This window comes from Corvus brachyrhynchos, unplaced genomic scaffold (genome assembly GCF_000691975.1).
Source record: "Corvus brachyrhynchos isolate BGI_N302 unplaced genomic scaffold, ASM69197v1 scaffold106, whole genome shotgun sequence".
Taxonomy (NCBI): domain Eukaryota; kingdom Metazoa; phylum Chordata; class Aves; order Passeriformes; family Corvidae; genus Corvus; species Corvus brachyrhynchos.
In genome coordinates this window covers 4,056,397-4,081,559 of record NW_008238834.1, presented here as the reverse complement: position 1 = coordinate 4,081,559, position 25,163 = coordinate 4,056,397, and the positions used below count along the sequence as shown (strand labels likewise).

The window sequence follows — 25,163 nt, the reverse complement described above, 5'->3', positions numbered from 1 at the left end:
TTGTATTGTCAGTGCTTTGTACTGAAGCAATTTTATTGAAAAGATCATTATTTTCATAAATAAAAAAGAATATATTTTAAACTTTTTTTTTCCACACACAAACATAAAAACTCTGAAAGCTTTTAGAAATGAAAATTACCTATACAAAAACTGGGCTATCAGTGTTAAATACTTAAACTTCTGTTACTACTAACTGAAATACATTTATATCTTCTATCAGTATAAAAATCTTGAGAGTAATGGTAATACAACATGAGTATTTCCTTTAACTGAATGTATTCACATTTTCAATACACAGCTTTTCCCAGCAAGTCTGATCAGTCTATGCCTTTCTTTTTCGTGGAGTTCCATTAAGTTCTGAAGGGGTCATTTGTAGCACTGGCTGCTGCTGCTGCTTTCCAGAAGAGATCCATTCTTCTGAGCTGAACAAAACATAGCATAGTGGCTTATAAGCAAAGCTTTTCTTTTTTATATATATGTATATGTGTGTGTGTATATATGTATATACATACACATATATATAATATATATAGCACAGAGTTCCCACAAGTGTAAACAATATAAACCCCATATTTGTACAGATTCTTATTATTGTATTTATTTTGTTAAAATGAAGAATAGCATCAGGGTAATATTAGTTTAAATACATAACCACTTCCGTTCTATATGTAGATAAAAATTAAAATACTAACAAATATAAAAAATAAAGAGACATAGTAATATAGTGAACACTTGTTCTGAGAGTCAAAGAACGCTACTGGGTAAGATTTAAATAATCTCAGAAGGATGACCATAGTTCAGCAAAGACAGTAATGTAGTCATCAGGAGAGACATGAGAAATGGCAAAGTCAGTTCCATGTCATTTTAAAGATACCGACTATACAGATTTCCCAAATTTGTGTGTGTGTGTGTGTTCAAATGCTCATTAGCACAGAGGGAATGAGAACAGATGCATGGGTAAAGAGACAACTGCATTAAACACTTTACCACCAGTTCACCTCAGATAGTTACTTAGAAAAAGTAGTGTAAGAATGATTCTATTCTGTAAGAAAAAAAAAAATCTGTGTTCATCTGTCCAGTATTTGACAGCAGACCTTAAAAGAGTTTACAGACCAAACCATCTCAAATAGTTCTGGGGTGTAATAGTGTGGAATATACCAGAAAACAAGGGGAATGTGATGCACAAAGATGCCAATCAGTTCGTAAAGAGAATTAGAATTACCAAATCTTTATATGAGGCTTAAATAGCAGCAGAAACTTTGAAGAAATTAAAAATTATCCTGAAAATCAGCTTTATGCAAACTGTTCATTGTGGCTTACTAGATACAAACATGAATTGAAAAATATGCAGAATAAACTAGTTTTTATTTTGAATTCAGATTATGGGAAAATAGTGACTAGATTCAGAAAATACTTACCTATACAATTTTTTCACTGTCTCTCTTCGCATTCTTTTGGGAGGAATGGGGGTGTCAGATATATCTAACATTATAGGTTGAAGTAATGATTCAGCACCTTTATCTGATAAAGCAGGAGTCATACCTATGAAAAAGTTGCAAGAACCAATAAAAGAAAAATTAAACCTCCTGGTTATAAATGGGCTCTATAATCAGAGTTAAACCTTTGAAGTAAGACTTTAGAAATGTCATAAATTTTATAGTTACCTTATATCTGAAACAGAGTTCAAAGATTACAGCTAAGACTATCTGCTTTATTTATAACTGTCACAGAGTAAATGTTGATTTTTAAAATATAGTTTGAAATATCATAAAGTCTTTGATATTGACATAAAAAAATTTGTAACTCAGACAATCCTTGCAGACTTAGGGGTGTTTCTTTTTATAGCACAAAGTTTTGATTGTGTTTCCTTAGCAAAAGCAATTCAACTCTTTACTACGCAGTGATTTCAACAAGCATGCCGGTGTTCTGTAGCACGGGGCCAGCCACACTAATAGTTATATAATCTCTTACTAGTGAGATCATAGTTTCATGTTCACAAGACACTGACTGACCACATTCTTATTATCTGATCACAATACAGGGCAGTGCTGCTCTAGGCAATATGCACAGCATCATACTACTACAGACAGTTTTTCTATTCTTTCCTTAAAATGTGACATCTCTAAGCTATTAATTAATGTTAACAATCTTCAGTCATAGTTTGAACTTCTTAGTTTGTAAGAGCAGAATACATCTGGTTGCAGTTAACTGTTCTCCTCCTTTAGGACACCAAAATTATAATACAATAACCTACCCAATTTTTGTTTTACTAGCTTGAGGCTTTTCTCTTGTTCAGCAAGTTCCTGTTTTTTCTTTTGCATTTCTGGAGTGTTCAGTGACTGCAAATGTAAGTCAAGGTCCTTATTCACATTATCAAGTTTAACCACTGCTGCACGGTATTGCTGAAGAAGATCTAATTGAGGAATAAAACGATAACCCATGAAACAGTAAATAAATGACCACTTTGATTAAGAATGCTACCAAATACAACGTATACAATGTATAACTCCACAAGAAAACCTATCTTTCAAAAGCACTACTTAAAAAAACATCCAAACTTATAGTGGATTGGTACCTGCTCTTAAAATGACTGGAAAAGGTGCCTGGAAAAAAAAAAAAACATATCCAATATTTTGATTCCTCTTTTCTTTTTGAGTCCATATCTTAGATGACAGTAAAGCACCCGCAAACTCTGAAAATTATGTGGGAAACTGGTATCACTTTACACAGCTTGTTGTCTGTGTTCTCCAAGTGAAATTCTCAACTGCAGATGACATTAAATGCTTGTACCATGTTGTGCTTTCAGTGCTACAAAGCAGAAGGTTGTATTACTGACTTGAATTGTATTCCACCTTGTGGACCAAGTGAACATTTACAGAGTTTCACTCTGTCCCACGATGGCAATCTAATCAAGCAGACTCAGATAAACAAGGGTGTATTTTGTTGATGATCCTTTTTCCTCTTTAAATGTATGAGACAAAAAATTTTTCCATGTCCAGGCACTGAATAAATATGTCAAGTAATAAAGTAAAGGTTCAAGCATGTTAGCCTGGGCTCATTCATTTTACTTTGAGGTGAATATGAGGTATCTTGCACAAAGCTTAACTGAACACTAAAAAACCTTAAGTTTGCCATGGGGTGAAAGCTCTCACACAGAGAGCTGCTGCAGACTGACAAAAGGCACTGCAAATTTTTAGTACAGCTTATTTTACAGGTACCTTGCCAGTGTAGTAACAGATTAAGCAACTTCTACGCTACAAGCATATAAGTAAAATGGAATTTTACTATGATTTTCCTTTAAATGTCTAGTATTTATCTAAGTGAAATTAAACCATGCTGTTTTCTTCTACCATGATTGCTCCAGTACTAAATTACAGAAAATTCCAATATAATTTGTATTGGGTAATAACTGAGTTCAAGAATTGAAAACATGCTGATAGACAAAGTGTGCTAAACGCAGCGTATTTCAGTCTGTGACTGACATGCTTACATGTTTTTCATACATGTAATATATTTTTATTAAAATGCCAGAAAAGATCATTTTAATCCTTATTTTTTTTCTTACTCAATTGGTCAGTGGTAAGTAGTTTGCTTATCTATATGGCTACTCCAATAGGTACATGTGTTCTCTCCCCACACCTCTCCATTGCACTGTCGTGGATAAAATTCATTCCTTTCTTTTTAAAATTAAGTATTTAAGAACAATCTTGTTTGTAAATAATACTTTTCAGTGTTTTACCCATCAGTCAGGTCAGTTGTTACAAGTCAGAAACTGCATCTTCTAACTTAATTTATAACCTTTATTCTGAAATGAAGAATCCAAGCACATAAAGAAATGGAAGTGATCCCACAGGATAGCTTATGAGATGTTCTCTCTTGAGAACATGAATTTTTCTGCCACTGTTTCATAGAGCTCACTTGTACAGTAAGAAATCCTAAATTGATTATGGTGTTTCCAGAGTAGAAAGACCTAAAACTTAATTTTCAGTGATGCTGGAATTCAATCAGCTCAAGCTTCCCATGCCTGCTGTTTGAATGATTATTACTGCTTATACTCCATCTTTAATAAGACTAGGAGAAAAGGGGATTATCTCATTATTATTATTATTATTTTTTATTTCAGGAAATGTAATAGCTGTAAGCTTTTAAAAAAGGCAAATTTATAAACAGAACACTGTACAGCTCCTATTTCTTAAAATAACTTCATGCTAAATTGAAGTTTTCCTTTCTATATTACGTAAGAGAATAAAAAACATAGATAAGCAATATATTTTGTAATTATAATTTAATTTTGTAATTATAATTTTGTAAGTTTTGTATTTTTATGACTTCATTAACCCACCTATCTGTCCAGAAAAAGTAGAGTAAAGTTTTGGCATTGGTGCTCCAAATACCATTCCTCTGAGTTTGTCCATTGGAGGAGCTTTATTCTGCAGGCCTCCAAATTTTCCATTGCTGCGAATCCTGTCTCCTTCCCTAGTCAGCAAGGTAGGGCAGTGTGTAATTTTCACAACCTACAAAGGTATAAAAATTGATAACAAATTAGTAACTCCACAGAAAACCTAGGTTTTCAGCAATGCTGTTGTGAAGCTTTGTATTTTTCAACTGCAGTGCCGCTTGCTCCCTAATGAAAACATATTTTATGAAATTACATCATGACCTTGCTTTCAAGCAACAGAATGCATAATTAAAATTAAGCAGTATTGTCAAGAATTATGAAGACCAGGTTTTCTGGGTTTGTGTTCTCACATTTTACCAGAACTCTGAAGGCAGAATTTAGGTCTATACCCAAAAAAAGCTGATTATCACCATACATTAGGAAGCAAGGCTATCAAGTACAGTTCTACATTCTTATGCTCAATCATTATTTTGATTCTAGAAAAGTCCTAAGCTGAAAGGAAAAGTGCCCAGTGTCAGGATTTCCTCAGAGACTCTTGCCTGCTAAAACGTGTACCATTAAACCTAAATAAAATGGGTCCCAAAGAGATCTAGCAAGTTTCATATCAAGTTTTTAGTGAAGTGGACCTGAAATTTCTTCATGTGCCTTAGACTCCTGTGTTTTATTACACATAGAATGACTAGGAAAGTACAGAAGAACTTGCATTTAATACTAACAGCAAAACTGAAAATGCTTGTCTTTGGAAACATGGTCCCATATGCCATGGCAACATTCTCATAATGGAATTTGTTGAATGGAGATCATTTTGTCAGTGCCAGTAACAGAGATTTCGTTCATTGTTAAGTGCTTTGAGAACCGCAGGCAGTAAGCACACTTACAGCTAACACAGCATTAAACTTGGCAATTACTCTAAGTTTGTAATGTATTAAATACGTAGCTATGCAATATATCTGCATCATAAAATTTAAAGAATAATTGAAACATACCTCTTTTCTGTAGTGGTTGGCAGCATCCAAGTTATCTATAATGATAGTGTCACCCAAGAGCATACCAAACACTGAAAAATAAAAATTTTTGAACTATGGAATTTCTCCAGAGCAAAATAACTTGAAGTTTGAAAAGTCAGTTCTGAGGCATCATTATTAAATCTTTTAAGTGCAAGGGAAATAGCATGTATATCATTTTTGTTTCAATAAAATACTATTCTGAGGTTGAGATAGACATGAAATCTTCTGCTTTCATCAGAGAATTCATGAAAAAAAATTAGTATGTTTAATTGCCTTTTGGCATAATTGCCTGTGTTTTCCAATAAAATTCTCTCTCGATACTTTACATTTATCGAGACACACATAATAAAATCCCAAGTTTCATGAAATTATATAAATGATAACCTCTTAAAAATCTTCTTGGAATGTTGAATTTTGTTCTCAGTTTCTTAATGTGTTTTTTCATATTCAATGGCTTATCAAAGAAAAAAACATCACAGGCTAACGATCCAACTGAGCTTAAGACTCTCCTGCTCATGAAGGTCTGTTCCATTCAAAATCCATTCAAATGCATGAGATATGTCAAGCAATGTGGTTTTTCAATACCCCCAAGGGACTCAAAGAAGAATTTATAGTTAAAAGACTCTCAGTATCTAACTTTCTGAAACCACACAGGACTAAAAATTGGTCTTTATTGACAGTAGAGAGGAATCCTTCAATAGTGGAAGTTGTGAGATAAAATGCAAAAATTACTGAAGTAATTACAGATTCCAACTCTCCACATAAAGGAGCAGGTCTACTTACTTAAAAAAAAGAAGTATAAAAAAAAAAGGTAGGGATTGCTACATTGTTAGAAAGAGTGAGAGTATGATAGTTCCCTAAACTGAAATCTACATAAAAATTGAAATATTTCTTAAAACTATTAAACTATTTAAGCATAACACACATAGTCATGTACAGTTCAGTCTGCATGTACTTAAATCTATACATTACACATTTCTGAGAGGAACAGAACTGGAAACACAGCCTAACAAAAGGAGTAACTTCTGCAGTATGTATAAAATTAATCCTGTGATGGTCAATTTCTGCTTTAAAGAGCTTGGGAATAGGATAATGCTGCAGGAATTTAAAAAAAGAAAAAACCTGTAGTACATCTAAGTAGAGAAAATGAAAGTAAGACAACAAGCAGAAGAAAGTGGTCATTGTTGAAATTTTTAAAACTTCTGTTTAAAAATAATTAGTGCTAAAGCTCTCCTATTTTTACCTACAAAACTCAGGAGGCATGTACACTGGTATTTGCAAACATACCAATGAAGATTATTGAATGGATTATAACTTATGATGTTTCTGTATTTTATTTTTTAAAAGAAAGAAGTTATTAATGATTTCTTTCATATCATTTACCTGTTTGACAATGCTCTATGTTATCTGGAAATGTTAACAGATCTCTGGCAAACACTGGATTTCCAACAGGTCTGAAGAAGGTTCTTCCATTTCTTAAGTGAGGTAAAGGTCTGGTTAAAGAAAGGGGAGAGTGAGGGAAAAGAAAAGAAGAAAGCAATTTGTCCTTATTCTAGTCAGAAATTTCCAACTGAATTGAATGCATCTTAACACTTCCACATTAGGTAAATGATCCCACCATTATCTGAAATGCCAGTTATATTAAAGATGTTTTAGTGAAACACTGATTTGTTATGAGACATTATTTCCAACAAATTCATATGACTAATTTTATGCACAAGTTTTAATGCACTGTATTCTTTATTTACTAGAAACACCTTACTAAATAAAGAACATCACACAGCAGTTAAAGACAAAGCTAAGATTTCAGCTAATGTTTCAAGTGATATTACTGTTGCTATAATAATGAACCCAGAAATTGTATACCTCAACTCTTTAAATGGAGTAAAGTTTAAAAATCAAATTAGACAAAAAAAGAAGTTGAAGAAGTATTTAAGACAAATGCAGAACTTGGATTGTTTTTTCTCTACCTGCTCCAATCTGGGAGTGTCTTCTTGTAAATAGAATCAAGGGGTAACACTTGTTGTCGACCTTGAGTTTCATCAAAGATAGAACGAGCGGCTTCCGTGGTCAGTGTGACCACACAGTCCATGTCACTTGCCAGGTGCCAAGAGATAACTTTTGCTGCTTCGTTATCCTCAATTTGAGCTAAATGTGCAATCTGTACCACAGAAGTTACAACAGTCAAAACAGAAACCAAGAGCACCTCCCCTTTTCATAGTAATCACAATAATCCTGCAACTTCAGACAGACATTTAATTCTTCTGTTGATGGCTCTGTTAGAGGAGCTGGTCATCTGATTTGAAAATGCTATCTCTGTTTTAATACTACTCAAGAATTACTTGCCTAGTCAGTTGGCTAATTGTTCATCACTCCCACTTTCTGGAACCAACAAAACTCATTAGACGGCTCCCTGTGAGAAAACTCACCTTGCCTAGAATATCCTGGTTGCCTTTTGGATAGTTTGGGAGGGTACAAGTTCTCCTTGGCTGCTTCATTACTCCTTCTTGTTCCGACATCTTTTTTTTAAGAAGAGAATCCACATACTGAAGCTGAGAATGAAAATTTAAAATCAGCAAGCATCTACCATTGGACTGAGCAGCAGTAGTAGTTATCTCATCTGTCATCAATTAACTTTCTAACAATAAACATTCAATAATCTGAAACAGACTTTTAATGTATAAGGGACTACTGTGCACAATCCCAGAGAAGAGCAAAGGGAAAGCTCACTGCAATTGTGACTGAGCTTTTTAATTACTCCTTATTTTCTTTTTTTAGTTTTTAAAGACTTCAAGGAACATTTCACCAAGAACTATCAGTGCTCGATTAGAGACAAAAGTTTAAAACAGCAGGAAGAGACAATCATGAATGTACAAAAAGAAGCCATTTCAGAAGGGGACTATGTCCAGGGTTGAAAAATCTAGCCAGCAGGGGGAACTTCAGTACTATGACTGCAATTTAATTTTACTGATTTGTGAATAATGACTGTAACTTGGTTTTATATGATCTAAAGATAATTGTTTACTATAGGGTTTTTTTTTGCCAAATGTTACTAGTTTGAAAACCTTTAAAAAGTTTCTTTAAAATATAATTGGGTCTTTATGGGAAATTAGCAATGGGGTACATTGCCCTGAATATTTCAAAACTTATTTTTACATGAACTTTGGCAGTAACATATGCAATTGTCTGATTCTCTGAAATGAAGTGTTTTCCTTTGTCCTACTTATGCCAGAATATATCCAACGTATATTGATCAGCCTGCAAAAACTTGTTATAAAATCTAGCAGTACTAGTAACACTGGTAACCTTAGCAGAAACACAAAAACAAGACCAGGATATAAAAGAGAAGGTTTTTGTTATTTCTCTAGCAGTTTTTTAAGATATCCTCACACTAACAGAAAAAGAATAAAAAAAAAAAAAATCTTAAGTTTGACATCGATCCACAAATTTTCCTACAGTTTAAATTTTCACTGTTTTGGTAACAGGTATAATTCAGCAATATTATTATTGATATATTACTGTTATCAATTTTAGAGACTTTAATGGACTTCAGTAAGAAATAAGCCATACTATGTTTGTCGGTGGTAATTCAATTTGGTGCTTCTTCAGTTCGCTCCTCAAGAGAGCTTCTCTTGTTTCAGCTTCTTTAACCTGACCTGAAACAAATAAAATCAAAAGAGAGTGAAGAAATAATAGAAAGCAATGGAACACTTACAGAATTTCTTACAACTTTTCAGAATTATGCCAGCTGCAACTGATCCTATCTACTTCTTAATCTCAGCACAGAATATCAGAATTTTTCCACACAGATCTTGTGATTTGTCCCATTTCTAAGCAATTTCAGCTGGCATCATGCCTTCAGCTTCAAGAAGCAAAGGGGCCTAGACCTTACATCAGTCTGAGAATGTCAGCTGGTTTACTTTTCATCCTCTATTATCATTCTAAATGGTTCTCCAACAGGTGAAATGGCAAGACAGAAGAGAAGAGTGGTGGCTGGCACTACCTTCTTTTGTCTGTTACATGGCACACCACTTTCTGGACACTATTTCCTCAGCTCTCATATCTTAACTAATTTAAAAAAAAATGAGTAAACAGGTGAGTTGCTTTCTACTCTCTATTCAAAACATGTTTATATTTGAAAAATGTACTTAAGCATAAAGTATAATGCTGTACTCTAACTTACTCTCTACAGATGTGCAAGTACGAAACAAACTTTTATGCCTTTCACACTGGAATTCAGGACTTTCCATTCATAATGGAAATATGCAGTATTAAAATTACAAGAAACAGCAACATCTTCTAATGCCAGTCTGCTTTATTTACACTTAATGATTACTTAAAATAAAAATTCAAAATGCAATTGTTAAAAAAACCCCTTACAATCAACAGGAAGGATGATTCAAACAACAACAAAAAAAAAAAAAGCAAAGAAAACATTTCATTCATTTCTTCCATTCCCATAAACCAGTGCCCTCACACTACTCTGCAGTTTAACAGAATGAAGGATTACATTCATACAGGATTACATTTTCTGAAGAACATAAACAACAAATAGCTACACAACACTTCTGAATCACGTATACAGGGTCAAACGTGAAGGGGTAAAGTAACATTATGAAAACATAAGACTAACTTTTTTAAAGAGGATTATCTATAGTTCATTCTCCTCAAATTGTTTTTAGGCAAATGTTGAATTCCCAGATGTATGAGCATGCAAAGATGGGAGTAAAAGGCAGTCACGGATAAAAAGAATCAGATCACCAATTTCAATGTTTCTTTTCTCCTTTTGATAATTCTGACATAAGACATTCTACCTCAAATCAAGACCCTTTATAGGCAGGTACATCCAAGTAATTAGATGCTTCCCTGCAAGATACACACACCTTCTGCTCCCCTCTAATTACTGTCTCTCATGATTTCAATACTGAATTTTCTTCCCTTCTCTATACTCTCAAAATTATTACAGGAAAAAACTTTAATTCCCAGAAAAACTTACATATTTGATTGAACTTACATTTCATTTCAGCCACGAGCTGGTTGGTAGTATCAAACATCTTTCTGTAAAGATCTATAGACTTAGATAATTGGTCTTTCTCCCTTGTCAGTGTTGCCATCAGCTGCTGCTTCTTGGAATCTACAGAAATAAGCATGTATATATATACTTTTAGAAGAAAATAGGCTAACATACTTAACTAGTTTAAGCATTAGCAAAAATCTATTAAGCTATTACATAGTTCTGAAAATGTATTATGGATCTAAAAATAGCTGATTCTAAGGAAAAGCAAATATTTTAGAGTAATTGAAACATACCATTGTAAAACATAAATGAGAGACAATAAGGTTCCAAAGGTGTTTTCAAAGCTGGCAGGTGTGGCTCAAAGACAAGAATATATTCAGTGCTATCTCTTCCAGGACTGTCTTCAGCCAGCACTAAATTCTATTAAAACAAACAAACAAATCTAAGTTTTTGCCTATGCTTGAGGTTACACACAAAACAAGCATTCTTCAGATACTAAATCTTCTAAGCTACCTAACATATGATGTCTATACAGTATTACAACACTTTTAAGTATTGGCTTGGAAATGCCTTTTATAACTGTTAAACAAAAGTAAAAAACAAAGATATAGCAATAGCAATTTCATTATTTAAGAATTAAGATTATCATTTTACCTGTTTAAATGTCTTATTATTTTTGGCTATATATTTTAGTTTAGAGGCACATGCTCAGAAAAAATATCCTCTGCGTTGTCTCATAAGCAAGATTTCCTTGGGTGTACTTCATTCAGTATGTGAAATGCAAACAGATCATTAAAAAGAAAGACCCAATGCATAAACGCAGAGAGGGAAAAACAACCTATTCCCAGTGCTTAGTTAAAGTTACTGTTGTTACCATGGAAGTAGACAGCAGGTCCCAAATGAATAAACAATATATGTCCAAACACTATCATAAAAATTTAACTTCTTATCAATTCCTTATTGAAAAGGCAAACTAAATCCTTTGCTTTTCTTTATAAACATGAGAAATATTATAAAACCATAAACAGAAATAAAATTAGTAAAGGTAATATCTAAATGCGTTGTTACTTTGGGAAAGGTATCATGCACAAAATGAATAATGCTTATAGTAAAACTCATACTGTTTCCACCTTTAACATGTAGAAATTGCTACTCAACTGGCCAAATCAAGAGAGAGGTGGTTGAAGCCTAAAAGAAGAGATAGATATATAACCTTCAAAGATAGTCTTCATGGCTTTCAAAAATATTGCAGCTACATATTTTATCAGGAGAAGTCTGTAGTGGAAATATCTTTTTCTTAGAAAATATATGTTAACAAAAATCTAAACATTTTTCTTCATTAAACAAGCTCAGTATTCCTGAACTTGTGACTAAGGGTAAACATGTCAGATTATCAGTTTCATTATATTCATGCTAATTGTACACAACTGTCCTTATAAACAAGATGGAACAATTTCAAAATACTTGAAGAACACTTGTACGTCCCTTCCCCTCCGCCTTACAAGTCATATGAAAAGTACAGTACGTCACAACCAACAAATCCTTTCCACACAGGTTTTGTGAGTAGTCTGAAGTCAGTGAATTCAGTATAAATCAGATGCCTGAAAACTGCCTGAAGGGGGGAAGAGATACTGGGTTCACTGAAATGCAGTTAGTCCCCATGGATGACTGGGGAACACAAGTTACTGTCAAAAGAAGCAGGATCTCTTTAGATCGCAGAATTGAGAGGAAGAAGCATGCAAGACCCCCCACCTCCCACCAAACCAGGAATACATGAGTAGAAAAACCCTCACATCTGGCTCCAAAAAAAAAAAAAAAAAAAGAAAAAGGCAAAACAAGCCAAACAAATGGAACCCCCCAAAACCCCAGTACACTTCCCTCCATTACATAGGTTGGTAGCTTTGTCACCAAAGGAAGACTGGAGAATTTAGGTCACAATTATGCAACACCAGGTTACTACTACATGGAGATAAACCAAAAAATTTTTACTTCTGCATTAGCAAGGAGTCTTTAGAAATTACCCAGTAATTTTAGCTGAACTGTCAGAGGCCAGTAAATGGACTTATTATTACCCATATAGAGGTGTTCAATTTACACCATGTTACCACAGGTGTAAATGCAAGATTTGCAGAGTGTTTTGTTAGACCAGTGGTTATAGCTGATCCTTTAGCTACACTTTTGCACCTTTTCTTAACCCCACCCAGCTGAGAAAAATGTGTTCACAAACCAGTTAATTTACTACTCCTGATAACATGGTAGGAAAACCAGAGAAATGCAAGAGTGTACCATAAATCAATTAGTATATTATCTGATACCTCTATCCAGTCCCTGTATTTAATTTTTCTAGCTTGTTTTTCATATATATTTCATCACTTTTCTGTATAGATTAGAGTAGACCAGAGTCTGGCAGATTAACAACATTTGTCCATGTTAACTAGATGTTTCTGTCCTTAACTGTTATTGACAGAGAATTATTTATGCTGTGTCATTCAGTTTCACATATGTAGCTCCATAAAAGAAGTCAATGTACTGAATAGAATATATTATGAAGAAGTCTGTATGTAGGATCTGTAGATTTTAGGATTCTGCTGGGGTCTTATGGTGGTGATTTCCAAGATGCATTTGGGAGAATTTGTATTTATTGCTATGCAGTGTCTGCCTCCACTTGGCACACATTAATGCTGGTCTGTCATAAAGCTGCTTCCAGTGAGTGAGCTATAAAAGGTAGCTGAGAAAGCATCTTTGAAAAGTTGGATCCTCCTTTAGTACATCTTCTATTTGAAGACTTCTGTCAGACTAGTAAAATATGTGACAACCAAATGAAGTAAGAGTATAATTTTGCTCTGCCATTCTTATATGATACTTCAAGTTGAAAACAAAAATCAATATACAACTCTTTCACCACAGGAATACTATTGACTGAAATTGTGTAGGCTTTTAAGAAAGAGATTGTGACCATTCCACTCAGAAGAAACTTCACATTCAGCTGGATTTTTTTTTGTGTGTGCTTTGAACAGTTCCTGGTTTTGTGCGTGTGCCCATTTTACATTGTGTCTTTTGTATTCTATTTTGTAACAACTGTGACAGATGGAACTTACAGGTTTTAAAAATTCAATCTGTATTTGTTGAAGAAAAAGTGACTGCAGTGATGTGACTACAATATGCAGTACTCTCAGAGTATGCATGATGCCAGAGATACAAACCAAAATAAGGAAAGCATTTTTAACAGACAACTGTATTAATGAGCGAAACAAAGCATAAATAGAAATGGTAATTTTATCTTCTTCAAATGAGGGTAGGATGCCTTTCTGCAAAGTATATATAGGCCCACTTAGCTTGACAAAATATCAAGAGAGCCTGGCAAAATTTAATCACAAATACATGAAGAAGTCAGTCTAAATGATCTTAAAATATCACAGCCTGAGAGTATTATAAATAAAAATGTAAAATACCGATAATATTAATGGTTTAACTACAAATTGGTTAAGTGTTATTCACGTGTGAAATTTAAGTGAAGAAAATACTGTTCCTGGATCTTCCTGAATGTCCTGGTCCCTAACTGAAAGTACCTGTACACTTCCCTCACTTGGCAAGGATAAACAGTTTAAAGAATGTCCTTCCTTCCTTCAGGTTTTCTGAAAATCAGCAGTTGAACAAAGAAGAAATCATTTATCTACTTATCTCTAAGGGAAAGCTTCAACATAAACTAAATCTCCACAGAACACAACGAGGTGTAAGATAACTTTAAAACTGCAGGAAAATAAGCGTCATTGGATCCACTGTTAATGGAGCTGTGTATTTCAGTCACACTTACAATTTCAGCTGATCCACTCTCCAATGGAAACTCTACTGTATTGACCTTCCCCTGAAACTGTGGGATCTCTATATCTTCTTCATTGGGGCTTTTGATTTTTGCTATTATTCTGCCAACTAGATCAAGTCCAGTGTGGTTGTTGTATTCATCCTGTAAGTCAAAAAGAAATTAAAGTTAGTTTGGGACATGAACTGAACTAAGTAATCAATTTCTGTACTGTCCTGGATTTATATGGCAAAGAGCTAGCAGCCTCTGCATAGGGGATCTGCATAGTGCTCCAGCTGATCAACTGCAGGGACAGTTGAGTCCCTCAGCTGAAATGGTATTTCTTTATATTTAAGAATGGGCAAAAGTGCACAGGCAGCTGAGAAGGGGAAAAACAAAGAAAACAGCAGAGGGTGAGAGAAGGAACAGGGCAAGGAGGTGCTCCAGGCACCAGAGCAGAAATTGCCCTGCCGCTCACGGGGAAACTACACTGGAGCAGGTACTTCCCTGTAGCCCATGAAGGACTACGGTGGAGCAGAGACCCACATGGAAGCCCATGGAGAACTCCATACTAAAGCAGGTGGATAATTCCTGGACTGCAGCCTGTGGCAAGGACTCACACTGGAGCAGTTCGTGAAGGACTGCAGGCCACAAAGGGACCCACACTAGAACAGGGAAATTGTGAGGAAAAAGCATAGGCAGAAAAGAGCTGAGGAGCTTTTATGGGTTAACTGTGACCCCCATTCCCCATCCCCCTGCATTGCTTGGGGAAGGGTACAGGGGTCCAGAACAAAGCTGAGCCTAGGAAAGGGTGGGGCAGAATGTGTTGCTTTAGTTTGTTGGCCTTTGTTTCTTATTACACAAATCTTTTTAAACTGGTGATTAAATTAAATTACTTTTCCACAAGGTGAGTCTGCTTTGCTATTATGGTAGCTGGTAAGTGATTTCATTTTATCCCTGTGAACACTCAAAGTTCAAGAAATGTTATTTTTTGTAATATAAGATTTCTAAGAGAAACTGTCTCTAGGAAGAAAAATCATGGAGAGAAACATTTGCTGTACACATTTAACTGTTTTCCCACTAGAATCTGTTCTTGAAACAACTTACTCATGTGGCAACAAGACATGGATTTCAACTGAGATACCTGACAGCAAGGACCAAACATTTCAGTTTTGGTAATTTGTAGGTAAATGAAACAAGATGGACCCATCATATGCTGAAAAATCACTGATTTACATATTTTTTAATGAAGTGAATCTACAAAGAAACACCAGCAATGCCTTACAGCAAAATTCAACATAGTTTTAGCAGTCTTACACATTTCTCCACCTATGATTTTGTATGGAAGTATAGTTACCATTAAATGGAGGTATAAATCCTTGACCAGTGTACGGCTGGTAAGAGCTCGAACATTGGAAACTGCTGGAGTAGCTGGTAAAGAATCAGGTAACAAGCGTACAGGGTCATTAGGTACAACTTCAACTATAATCTAGCAGAAAAAGGAGGAAGAATAAAATAAAACAAAATAAAATAAAGACTGATATAATTAACTGCAAATCACCTGCACACTTGGGTTGTTCAAAATACACTGAAACAAATACATTTGAAATTTTCAGACAGTCTTGAAATAAATAAAAAAAATAAAACAGTTCTGCTAGGTTGCAAATTATGCAGCTCTGTTATGCCGTCAAATTGTTGGTTATAAAAGTTAATGAAAACTATTTTGATATTCAACAGTTTGAAATCAGTAACTATCAAAAATAAAATACAGTTTTTTGCAAAACTTGTGAGTGAAAGTATTTGCATTCTCAATCAACAAAGTATCGTGACACTTCTCCCAGATGATTCTGTACTAACACATTTTTGGTTACATGCAATTAATTATAGATTCAAACCTGTTCACTGTTGAGCGTATTTGTCTTATCCATTGCAAAGGTAAACTGGACAATGTAAGTGCCCACTCTCTCTGGAACGACTTTATCCCTAAAAAACCCAAAAAAAACCCCCAAGCAAACATGAGTCAGTATCGAAGTCACAAGTACCTAAGTATGCAAGCAGTTCAAACTCAGGGTAGTCCTCCAAACTACTTAGAAAGCCTACTAAGGCATAATACTCCTCCTTCAGCAAGAAGGCCATCAAAATTCCTCGAGAATTAGAATAAAGCTTTGGAAGCTTGAATGAGGCAAGTCTCCTTCAAGAGTTTGTCTCTTGTAGATGACAGGAAGTTTGTCATGGTCCTATTGCTCAGAAATCTGCAAGTCTACATCATTTCACTTCCTATTCAGAATTTTCATAAAGCTACTGGAACAAAACACAGACATGTTTAGATCTGGAACAACAACAATTTCTCTCCAAATTTAATAAAATTTGTGTAAAATCAGAGTAGCTAATTCCTTCCTTAGTCAGGCTGTACAAAGTTGGGTAATTTGGACCACTGGTCAAGGTTGAATATAGTAAGAGCAAAAGAGAGTTTTCATTCTACTTTACAGCATTCCAGAATGTAGAGTGTACTGGCAAAGAACCCCTACCATCCAAACACAAAGAAAAGCCCAGACACCTGAGGTTCTGCTGCTGTAACTTCACCCAGCAAGGAAGGCCACATTGGCATCCAGAGGACCTCTGCAGTGTTTAGCAAGGGATAGCAGTGACTTACAAATTCTTAGAAACTTTTGAGGAGATGCAAACAGCCAAGAAAAGACAACATAAGGCACTCTTGAATTGATTAATGAGATTCTTTTTTTTAACATACAGCATTTTAATTGTTTTGTCAGTGATATCAAGTAATTTGTTTCTTCTGATTTTGTTTGGGAAGGAGGAATACGCAAGATTCCCTGGAATGCTTAACTTGGAATAAACAAAATCCCAAAGCTTTAGTATTTCCAGAACAGGCCAGGACTTTTCCTTTTTTTATATTTCACATACAGAAGTAACAATTTTATCTCCTTCTCCTGCATTTTATCTAGCTTAAGACTGACAGTAGCATTTGCCTTGTCAGGATACATTAAAACACTAATTAGTAAATAATCAGCTGAGGATCTCACAGCTGGACAGACATAGGCTTCAGAAAAAAAAGAAATGACACAATTGCTATGGAAGTTGTTTAAAACTGCATAACAGCATCCATATTACTGACTGGTGATAAATTGATGAAAACCATTTGAGAGTGCGCCAAGAACAGGGAAACCTGAGAGAAACCCGGTGGCAGACAGTGATGCCACAGACACTGGCAGCAACAAGTAAAACATACTTTTCTACAGTGGCTGCTAATGGAGAGTGTCCACTCCCCTTTCAAATTTTTCAACACGGTTGGCAGTTTTAATTCTGGACATTTGTGGATAACTAGTAAACTACGGGTACCTATGTCAAGAAAAGCCCATTCCCAGGAGACAAAAGCTTGAATCCACAGCCAGTACCATAACTAGCTAATCCCATAGACTGTCTACTAGAAATAGATATAGAAAGAACGTGGCAGTCAGGCACCAGCTTATGATGAGCTCCAGTTCTGCCACTGGTCATCTAAGACACTATTCCTGAATAAGCAGCCCAAGAAATAATTACTAAACTGACAGGACCAAGGTCATTGCTCAGGATTGATGCACAGCTACAGAAGATATTAAATAAAGAGTTAAGTCTGCTTTGTTCAGCCTGCAATTCTACAGTAGTAGAAACATTATTGAAAAGAATTAAAGAATGTTACTATATAAGTGACAAAGTGATAATGTAGTTCCCTCACTGCTAGCATTTTTCAAAACGTATTCTAATATATTATCTTAGACTCTTCTCTACTCTCAGATTATAGAGATGTCAAAAGTATCTAGGAAAGAATTCAGCCTTCATCTCATTGCATCTTGCTAGTATCCTTCACCTTTTCTGTATCATAGTAATTCTATGACGGACTGTTATTAGCAAAACATGAAACTCTTCTTTCTATTTCAAACTACGTATTTTGTACAGTTCCATCAGTAATTATAAAATAAATTATATTATACCTGAAGTAGAAGAAGCCATCTTCCTTGTCATCCTTCACTTTACTACAGCTAAACGTTGTAACCTGTAAAGAAAGATGCAAAAAATTTAATGTGATATACTGAACGTCCTTAACTTGTAATATGCTACGAAGACTTAATGATTTGCAGCACTGATAGCTCACAGTAAGTCAATGAGACTGCCTATATTCTAGACATTAGTTTCATGTTCTAATTCTCACAGTCCTTTCAGTGTGGCTACTTCTAATACTCTCCCTGCTATGAGTTAGCTTCTGCAGAACAGCAACATTTTCGTCATTAATGTAGTATTGACGCTTGGCCAGTCTGACAACTTGTAAAAGGACAGACAGTGATAAACATATAGGGTTGATCTGCAATATTTGTTATTTAAAATCTAGAAAAAGGATATGGATCTAAGTCAAATGAAGGAAAGGTTTTACAAATACGTATTTTAAATATGTTTGCCCTATGCTGGCACTTTGATACCCATTTTGAAAATGCATTTTGATGACTTACATCAATTGGTGTCCTAACCCGGCTGTTCTGTGCTTCCCACATTTTCATAGAAATCCGTGCTGGATTAATATTTTTAATAATGGTGTCATCTTCAGAAAGAACACTAACCATAAAATCTGTAGGATGAAAGACAACATGTTTTTGAACATTATTTTTATTCAGAATTAAAAAGCTCAAACATCATGAATTTCTGTGTCTCCTTCATACTTAAGAGAAAAAAAATTTACAACACAAGCATTCCAAAAAGAGCCAAAACCACTAAAAATTTCAAACCAGATATGAAAAGCCTTCTCTCCTTATCCCTGTAACTAGACCAGGTAACAATCCTTAGGGAAAAACCAAACACCTACTTTATCCAGTGACAGCTTTGAAAAAACCCTAAAATTTCAAGTCTGCCTTTCTCAAATTCTTATCAAAACAGCACACCAGGCTGCCTCTTGCTCTCAGGAATGAGTACCATTAGCTAGTTAAGTAGCTGATTCCTTCCTTCAAGGACAGGAAATCCCAATCTCCCTCTTCCTTCACAAGTGCTTTAGCCATTGAGCTATTGGATAGAAAGGCAAAGAAGCTGTAAAAAGACAGCACCGACACCACTACCATTTTCCCAAGGGATCAGACTATGAATCTGAAGATGAGTTTGGCTACTTCTTACAGACTAGGATCACACAGTTGTATCTGTTAGAAATAGGCTATAGGGAGACATTTCACTCTGTTGACTGGTTCTGCAGCCAAAATACTTGCCATTTTATATCCCAATCTGAAAAATTTCACTTTTCCTGTATGTCCCACAGGAAGTGCAGTGGTCTGAAGAAAATGGAATCCAAACTAGAACAAAGCTACCCTTCTAGTTCAAAATGAGAACAAAGCTCTTTGACACTATGGTTACAGGTGGACTTCATGCACGTAAATGAACTTGCACTGCTCATGCAGGACTGAATTTTGCACTTTAAGGAAGGATTATGCTTTGATGTGCATGAAAAATTCAGGCATGACCCTCTCCAAGACTACAGTGCCTGCCCTCAGGTATACCTGAGATCACCAGTAAATCAAATAACTAGGATGTTAAAGTATTTCAATTTAATGTCATATATATTATATGTATTATATTGTCCTGAAGAAGCTGTTTAATTCTCTTCCTATCTCAAAACCTGGTTGATTTACACTACAACACGACAATTGAAAAAGGTCTGTTTGGCAGGGGGGTTGGAGGTAGATGATCTTTACAGGTCCCTTCCAACCCAAACCACTCTGTCATTCTATGATCTTCTAGGCAAAACTAAAATACCTTGTGAATTTAATCAAGGTCATAACACTGTATGGAGTATTTTAAAAAACAAAAACCTCTTGCCAAAAAAAATGTTGGCTGATCAAGTTATGATGGCCAGGAAACAAACCCTTTTGTGAGGGAATACAGCAGGAGAAAAGAGTATTTTGTGCTGTCCTCCTGCTGATTACTTTTTGGTTTGTCTTGGCTCACAGTTGGCCTAGAATTACACAGCTACTTCCTTTGTTACTGTTCCACAGAAAGAGATGAGGGAAAACATACATGAACTAGCTCAGATCATATTTTATTAAGACAGAAAGGAGATTCTGTAGTTTTACCATTTATAGATGGATAAAAGCAGTAGTTTGGAACAAATAAATAAGAGGTCTTTTGAAATGCTTTCCAAAGATGACCTACATATCTCTTCTGTCCAAGTGTTACATCTCAGATACAGCTGTTACAAAGAACTTAGAAAACAGACCAGAAAAAGCAAAAAAATACAGTAGAATCACCAAAATAGTTTTTCACAGGTTTTTAAAGCTCTTGAGTGACTGGTTTCCACCAAAGATCCATATACTTACCAGGGAAGGTACCTCCTGCTGGAAAAGAAGGACTTTTGTCATATTTAACATTCAAGCAGACAGGTTTCTCAGGATCAGGCAGGACTTTTATTGTGATTACAAGACAATCTAATATGGCCATGTTGTATGAGGCTTTAAGCTGTAAAATGTGCTCTCCCCTGCAATATACAGAAATCATAAAAACAGATGTAAAATCTCTTCTGAAAAGGCAATTTTCAACAGGCTTCAAGTCTGAATAATGTACATGAAAGCATGCTAAACAATATCTAGTAATGTAGTAGTAAAGAGAAGAAAAAATTGAAGTGTTAATGTCAGACAAGTAATATCATGAGTTTAAGTTATTCTTAAGATATTAGCTTATTAAATTTAAATTTGTGTTAATATTTCCTTAGTTTGATCATGTTTCATTGCCTGTAGGACACTAGCAACTACAGCTTCAAGTAGCAGAAGACAGTAAAGCAGAAACCAATTAAAATGCTGAGGAGCATTCTGCTTTGACAAAAGTTTCCAAAGAGTGAAGATGAGTACCATCCACATCTAGCAAAGTGAACTGAAAGCATATAATGTCTTTGATGCTATCAAATAACTCATTTTCTTTACAGTATTAAAAACTTGAAATTTAAGTTTTCAAACATAACTGGGAATATAGTATTTAACTGCACAGAGGCTGTACTTCCCAGCCAGTTTTGATTATGCTGTAAATAGCATGATGTCACACCTGTTTCTAACCTCCAGAAGTAAACTGATAACTAATATTCATCATGCTTCTACCAAGTCAAAGGCATTATATACACACTGAGCACCCTCAACAGCATTAAAACAACTTTTTTCCAAATGCAGAAAAGTATTATGGGTCAAATCCTGCAGACTCCAGTGCAAAGAACAAGCACCTATTGCTAGTTTCAAAATAACCTAAAGCTAATCCAGTCTTGCTCAGAAAACTCAAGGGATACAGGGAGTGGTTGCAGAACTGTGAATATGAGGAGGATACAGAAATGATAAATTTGAAAAGCCATATGGGACATAAGTGTGTAAGGGAAGCTATACATGAAGGGAGCATGAAGAAGCACAACATGAAGAAGCAGGAACCACAGGACACACATTTGCTGGAAATGAGACTTCAGCAGTTCAATTGCAAATAGGAAAAATGAAATGTATCTATTTAAAATCCCTTTGGACACTCTACCTAATCCTTTAAAACAATGTCTAGCAGGAAAAGAAAGTGGGGTTTAAACACTCTCAGAATGTGTTCCTACTTTAAAAGTAACTGGCCACCTAAGGACTGTACATTTCAAATCTTTTAAGTGGTTTATAATACAACTTGCACTTGGTGCAGGTTCACAATTTAAGCTGAGGTTTACCATCACCAGAAAAAAACAGGATTCAGAAAATTACAGCAGGAGCTTCTCAGTAGATCAAAAGAAGCAGCTACTGAATTTTATTTAGTTAAGCACTTAATTTTTTAGAACTTACTATCTGGCCCTCCACCTGTATATAAATAATAAATGTTTGATCTTAGCTCTAGATAAATACTTGGTAGTACTTTATGAAATCCATCTGGTTTTCACTACTTACCTAGGTGCATGAATACTAAAAACTCCCAGGTTAGCCCTACCAGTGTCATCTGTTTTATGTTGCAAGTTTGAAGGAACAATCTGTCAAAAAAAAAAAAAGTTATTCTTTCAATGATACAGAAATAGTATCAAGTCTTAGAAAAAAATATTTATCTCATTTGCCTGCATACTGTCTATTGATTTGAGCTGTAGCCGAATTTTTGCACTGTAAATTAGGGTAAGATATACTGTTATGAAGACAATATTAATGAAGAGGTTTCAAATTCTTTGCCAGTTTTTGAAAACAATCACTTCATCTGAACTAGGATATTTTTCTTCATGAATATGTTCAAATATTTTATAAATGCTATTTTTTAAATTGCTACTGATGGTATCATATCATCCATAGCAGATGTTAATCTGAGTGTATTTTCAGATCAAAAACCTTCTACAAACAATTTTGTGCCTGTTACAGTGTTCCTCCAGTCTTCATTTAGTTTTGGACCTGTAAAATATAGGAGTACAGGAAACACATGCTGCAACTGCATAATATCAGGCTTTGAAGACTTAGAAGATGGAATGTGAAATATAGAAAACACCTTATTTGAGAATTTCAGTTCCCAAAATCTTCCAATTTCTTTTGGGAGACTGTGCATACAACCTATTGGAAATGCCAAGGCAGAGCATGCTGTAATAAACACTTTATAACAATGATTCACCTTGGCTTTCATAACACAACACTTTCTCCTGGACACATCCCACTTAGATAAAGAACATATGGACTCTAAGACATGCTCCTGGTCCTCCCTGGAAGAAGGCACAACATCTCTTTGATCAGGCAGCACAACCACGCAGTGTTACTGCCAAGGTTGTGTCTTCTCTCAAGAACAACATAACTAGAACCCACAATGACCTTCAGCTCATAAAGGCAGTAGTTGGGGCAAACAAAATATCCCCAAACTGTGAGGCAGGTTTCTATGGCAAGAGAGTCAAAAAAGCCAGAAGAAAAATGTTCAAAATATCAAGAAATCTACTTAAATATACCCAATTTAAAAAAGTAATAATAGCATAGTTAAATTGGGCAAAAGCTAAGGTTGTGGCACAGCTCTGGAGGAGTGAGCAAAAGAAGGTTCTTGGCTGTTGTGTATTGTGAAAAAACTGAGGAACACAAATGCACAGCAAGCAGGAACAAAAAGGGAACAGGACCAGCCCTGAATGAAAAAATGTTATGTCCAGAAGTGGATGAATATATCCTGTGTTGATAATACATATATTCAATATAACAGCCTCTGTACTGACAGGTAGGAATGTTTGACAGCTTGACTTTCCACTTTTTGTTCAAAAACAAGCATAAAAATTTTAATGAATGGAGTATTCTGTCAAAGTCCTTCCTTTGTACAGACCCATGTAAAAACCATCTGACACTCATACCTCACTCATGGAAAGAACAGTAACCACTTAAATTTGGCCTAGATTTGCATCCTCACTGTTTTAATTTCATTTATTCTGACGATGCTTTTCACAGGATAATCAAGTAGGGCCCAAACCTGCTGACCAGCTTTACATACAGACCAGTAAGTCATACATTCAGGAATCAAAATCAAAGAACCACCAGATAAAAGTTATTTGGTTGCTATTTGAGACTGTATCATTGTAATTACTATCATTCAGTAAATTACCTCTTACAACATGCGGGGATGGGATGGTGTGATGTGCATGCAAAATTTGGAAAAAGGTTTTCTGTAGAAGATCTGGAATGTATTCAAATTACATGTGGACACTGTCCTGTAGGAATTCTGTTATATTTGTGGTTGCTGTCCTGGGACCTATTTATGTTATTTGTTGCCACTATTCTTATATTAGATTAACCATTCTTTTATGGTCTTACAATGTTTTATGAACTTTTCCAAAAATGTCCTGAAAATGAAGATAATGTAGACATGACAACAAAACTTGTGTTAAACAAAGTTCACCTAATAAGGTCTATGCTTACCTTTAAGTTGTTACTCTTTGTAAGGCTGATTTTCACATTAGATTCAGGAGCTGGATTTCCCCACTGATCACACAACTGAACAATAAGGGGCCTCTGCAATTCTCTACCATTAATCACTGCAACAGGCTGTTGCTGGAAGATACAAATGCATTATACTACTCAATTCTAGATATCTTGGCCATTCACAGCAGTTCAGGAATCCCCAGAGCAACAGTATCCACCTTTCCCATACTATTTGGCTCCCATAACAGCTAGACCATGATCAAATGGTATGCAGGTATGTATTTTTAGAGTTTATTTATATTCTCTTGTTAGAATAAAATGCACTACTTGAATTGAATGGCATGGGTTACTCACATTGATGTGCCTAAAGGAAGGATATGATTCTGAAGGCCCTTGTAAGAAGAGCTATGGCCCAAAACTTTTATTTTCTGATATACTTAAACAGCTCTCTAGAGAAGAAAAATAGTTATGCAACTCCCTGAACCTTTTGTTTTATTTTCTTCAGTAACTTTCCCAAAACACCAATCTTGATTCCTGTCCTCTACTCAGAGATACAATTTTTTTTTTTCTGCTTTCAATTTTCTGTTCTGGTTTCTGCAGCAAGTTAAGCACTATTATTTGAATAGCCAAAGTAAACATTGAAAAGTAATTTTAAAAACCCAAGGCAAATAGATCTACATCACCAAAATTCTCCAGGTATTTCCTTTAAGTCCTATACTTCATTCTCTTTAAGTGTTTACTTTCTGACAGTAAACACTTGTAAACTGAAGTAAATTTGGGACTGCCATCCTGCATCCTGAACATCAAAAAACCCCAGTAAGAGATGGAGAGATGAGCTGCCAGCTATTACTACCACTAAGGACTGTATCTTTGGAAAACAGCAGTGAAAGACAGGTGTCAGGATCCAGCCCACAGCAAAATTACTACACAAAAGTTACACTATCTATAGAAAGGCAAACAGGGCAGAATAAACAGTTTGCAATATTTAAGGTTGTAAACATACACATATGAGTTAGATTATTGCAAAATAAGTTTGCTTTTAAAA

The 25,163-nt window shown here is 35.1% G+C and overlaps 1 protein-coding gene across 1 annotated transcript in view; it reads right to left on the bottom strand.

Moving 5' to 3' along the window:
• SMCHD1 (structural maintenance of chromosomes flexible hinge domain containing 1) overlaps positions 1 to 25,163 on the bottom strand; it is a 58,271-nt gene continuing 33,108 nt past the window's right edge. The window contains exons 29-47 of the mRNA XM_017738313.1: positions 24,116 to 24,247; positions 22,145 to 22,224; positions 20,570 to 20,727; positions 18,725 to 18,840; positions 18,212 to 18,273; positions 16,118 to 16,205; positions 15,580 to 15,711; positions 14,238 to 14,387; positions 10,717 to 10,843; positions 10,421 to 10,540; positions 8,977 to 9,062; positions 7,836 to 7,958; positions 7,377 to 7,567; positions 6,790 to 6,899; positions 5,386 to 5,456; positions 4,343 to 4,514; positions 2,255 to 2,413; positions 1,419 to 1,542; positions 1 to 422 (exon numbers count right to left, since the gene is read on the bottom strand). Coding sequence (XP_017593802.1) covers positions 323 to 422; positions 1,419 to 1,542; positions 2,255 to 2,413; positions 4,343 to 4,514; positions 5,386 to 5,456; positions 6,790 to 6,899; positions 7,377 to 7,567; positions 7,836 to 7,958; positions 8,977 to 9,062; positions 10,421 to 10,540; positions 10,717 to 10,843; positions 14,238 to 14,387; positions 15,580 to 15,711; positions 16,118 to 16,205; positions 18,212 to 18,273; positions 18,725 to 18,840; positions 20,570 to 20,727; positions 22,145 to 22,224; positions 24,116 to 24,247 — 2,301 coding nt within the window. The 3' untranslated portion in view covers positions 1 to 322. The remainder of the gene's footprint in view (positions 423 to 1,418; positions 1,543 to 2,254; positions 2,414 to 4,342; positions 4,515 to 5,385; positions 5,457 to 6,789; positions 6,900 to 7,376; positions 7,568 to 7,835; positions 7,959 to 8,976; positions 9,063 to 10,420; positions 10,541 to 10,716; positions 10,844 to 14,237; positions 14,388 to 15,579; positions 15,712 to 16,117; positions 16,206 to 18,211; positions 18,274 to 18,724; positions 18,841 to 20,569; positions 20,728 to 22,144; positions 22,225 to 24,115; positions 24,248 to 25,163) is intronic.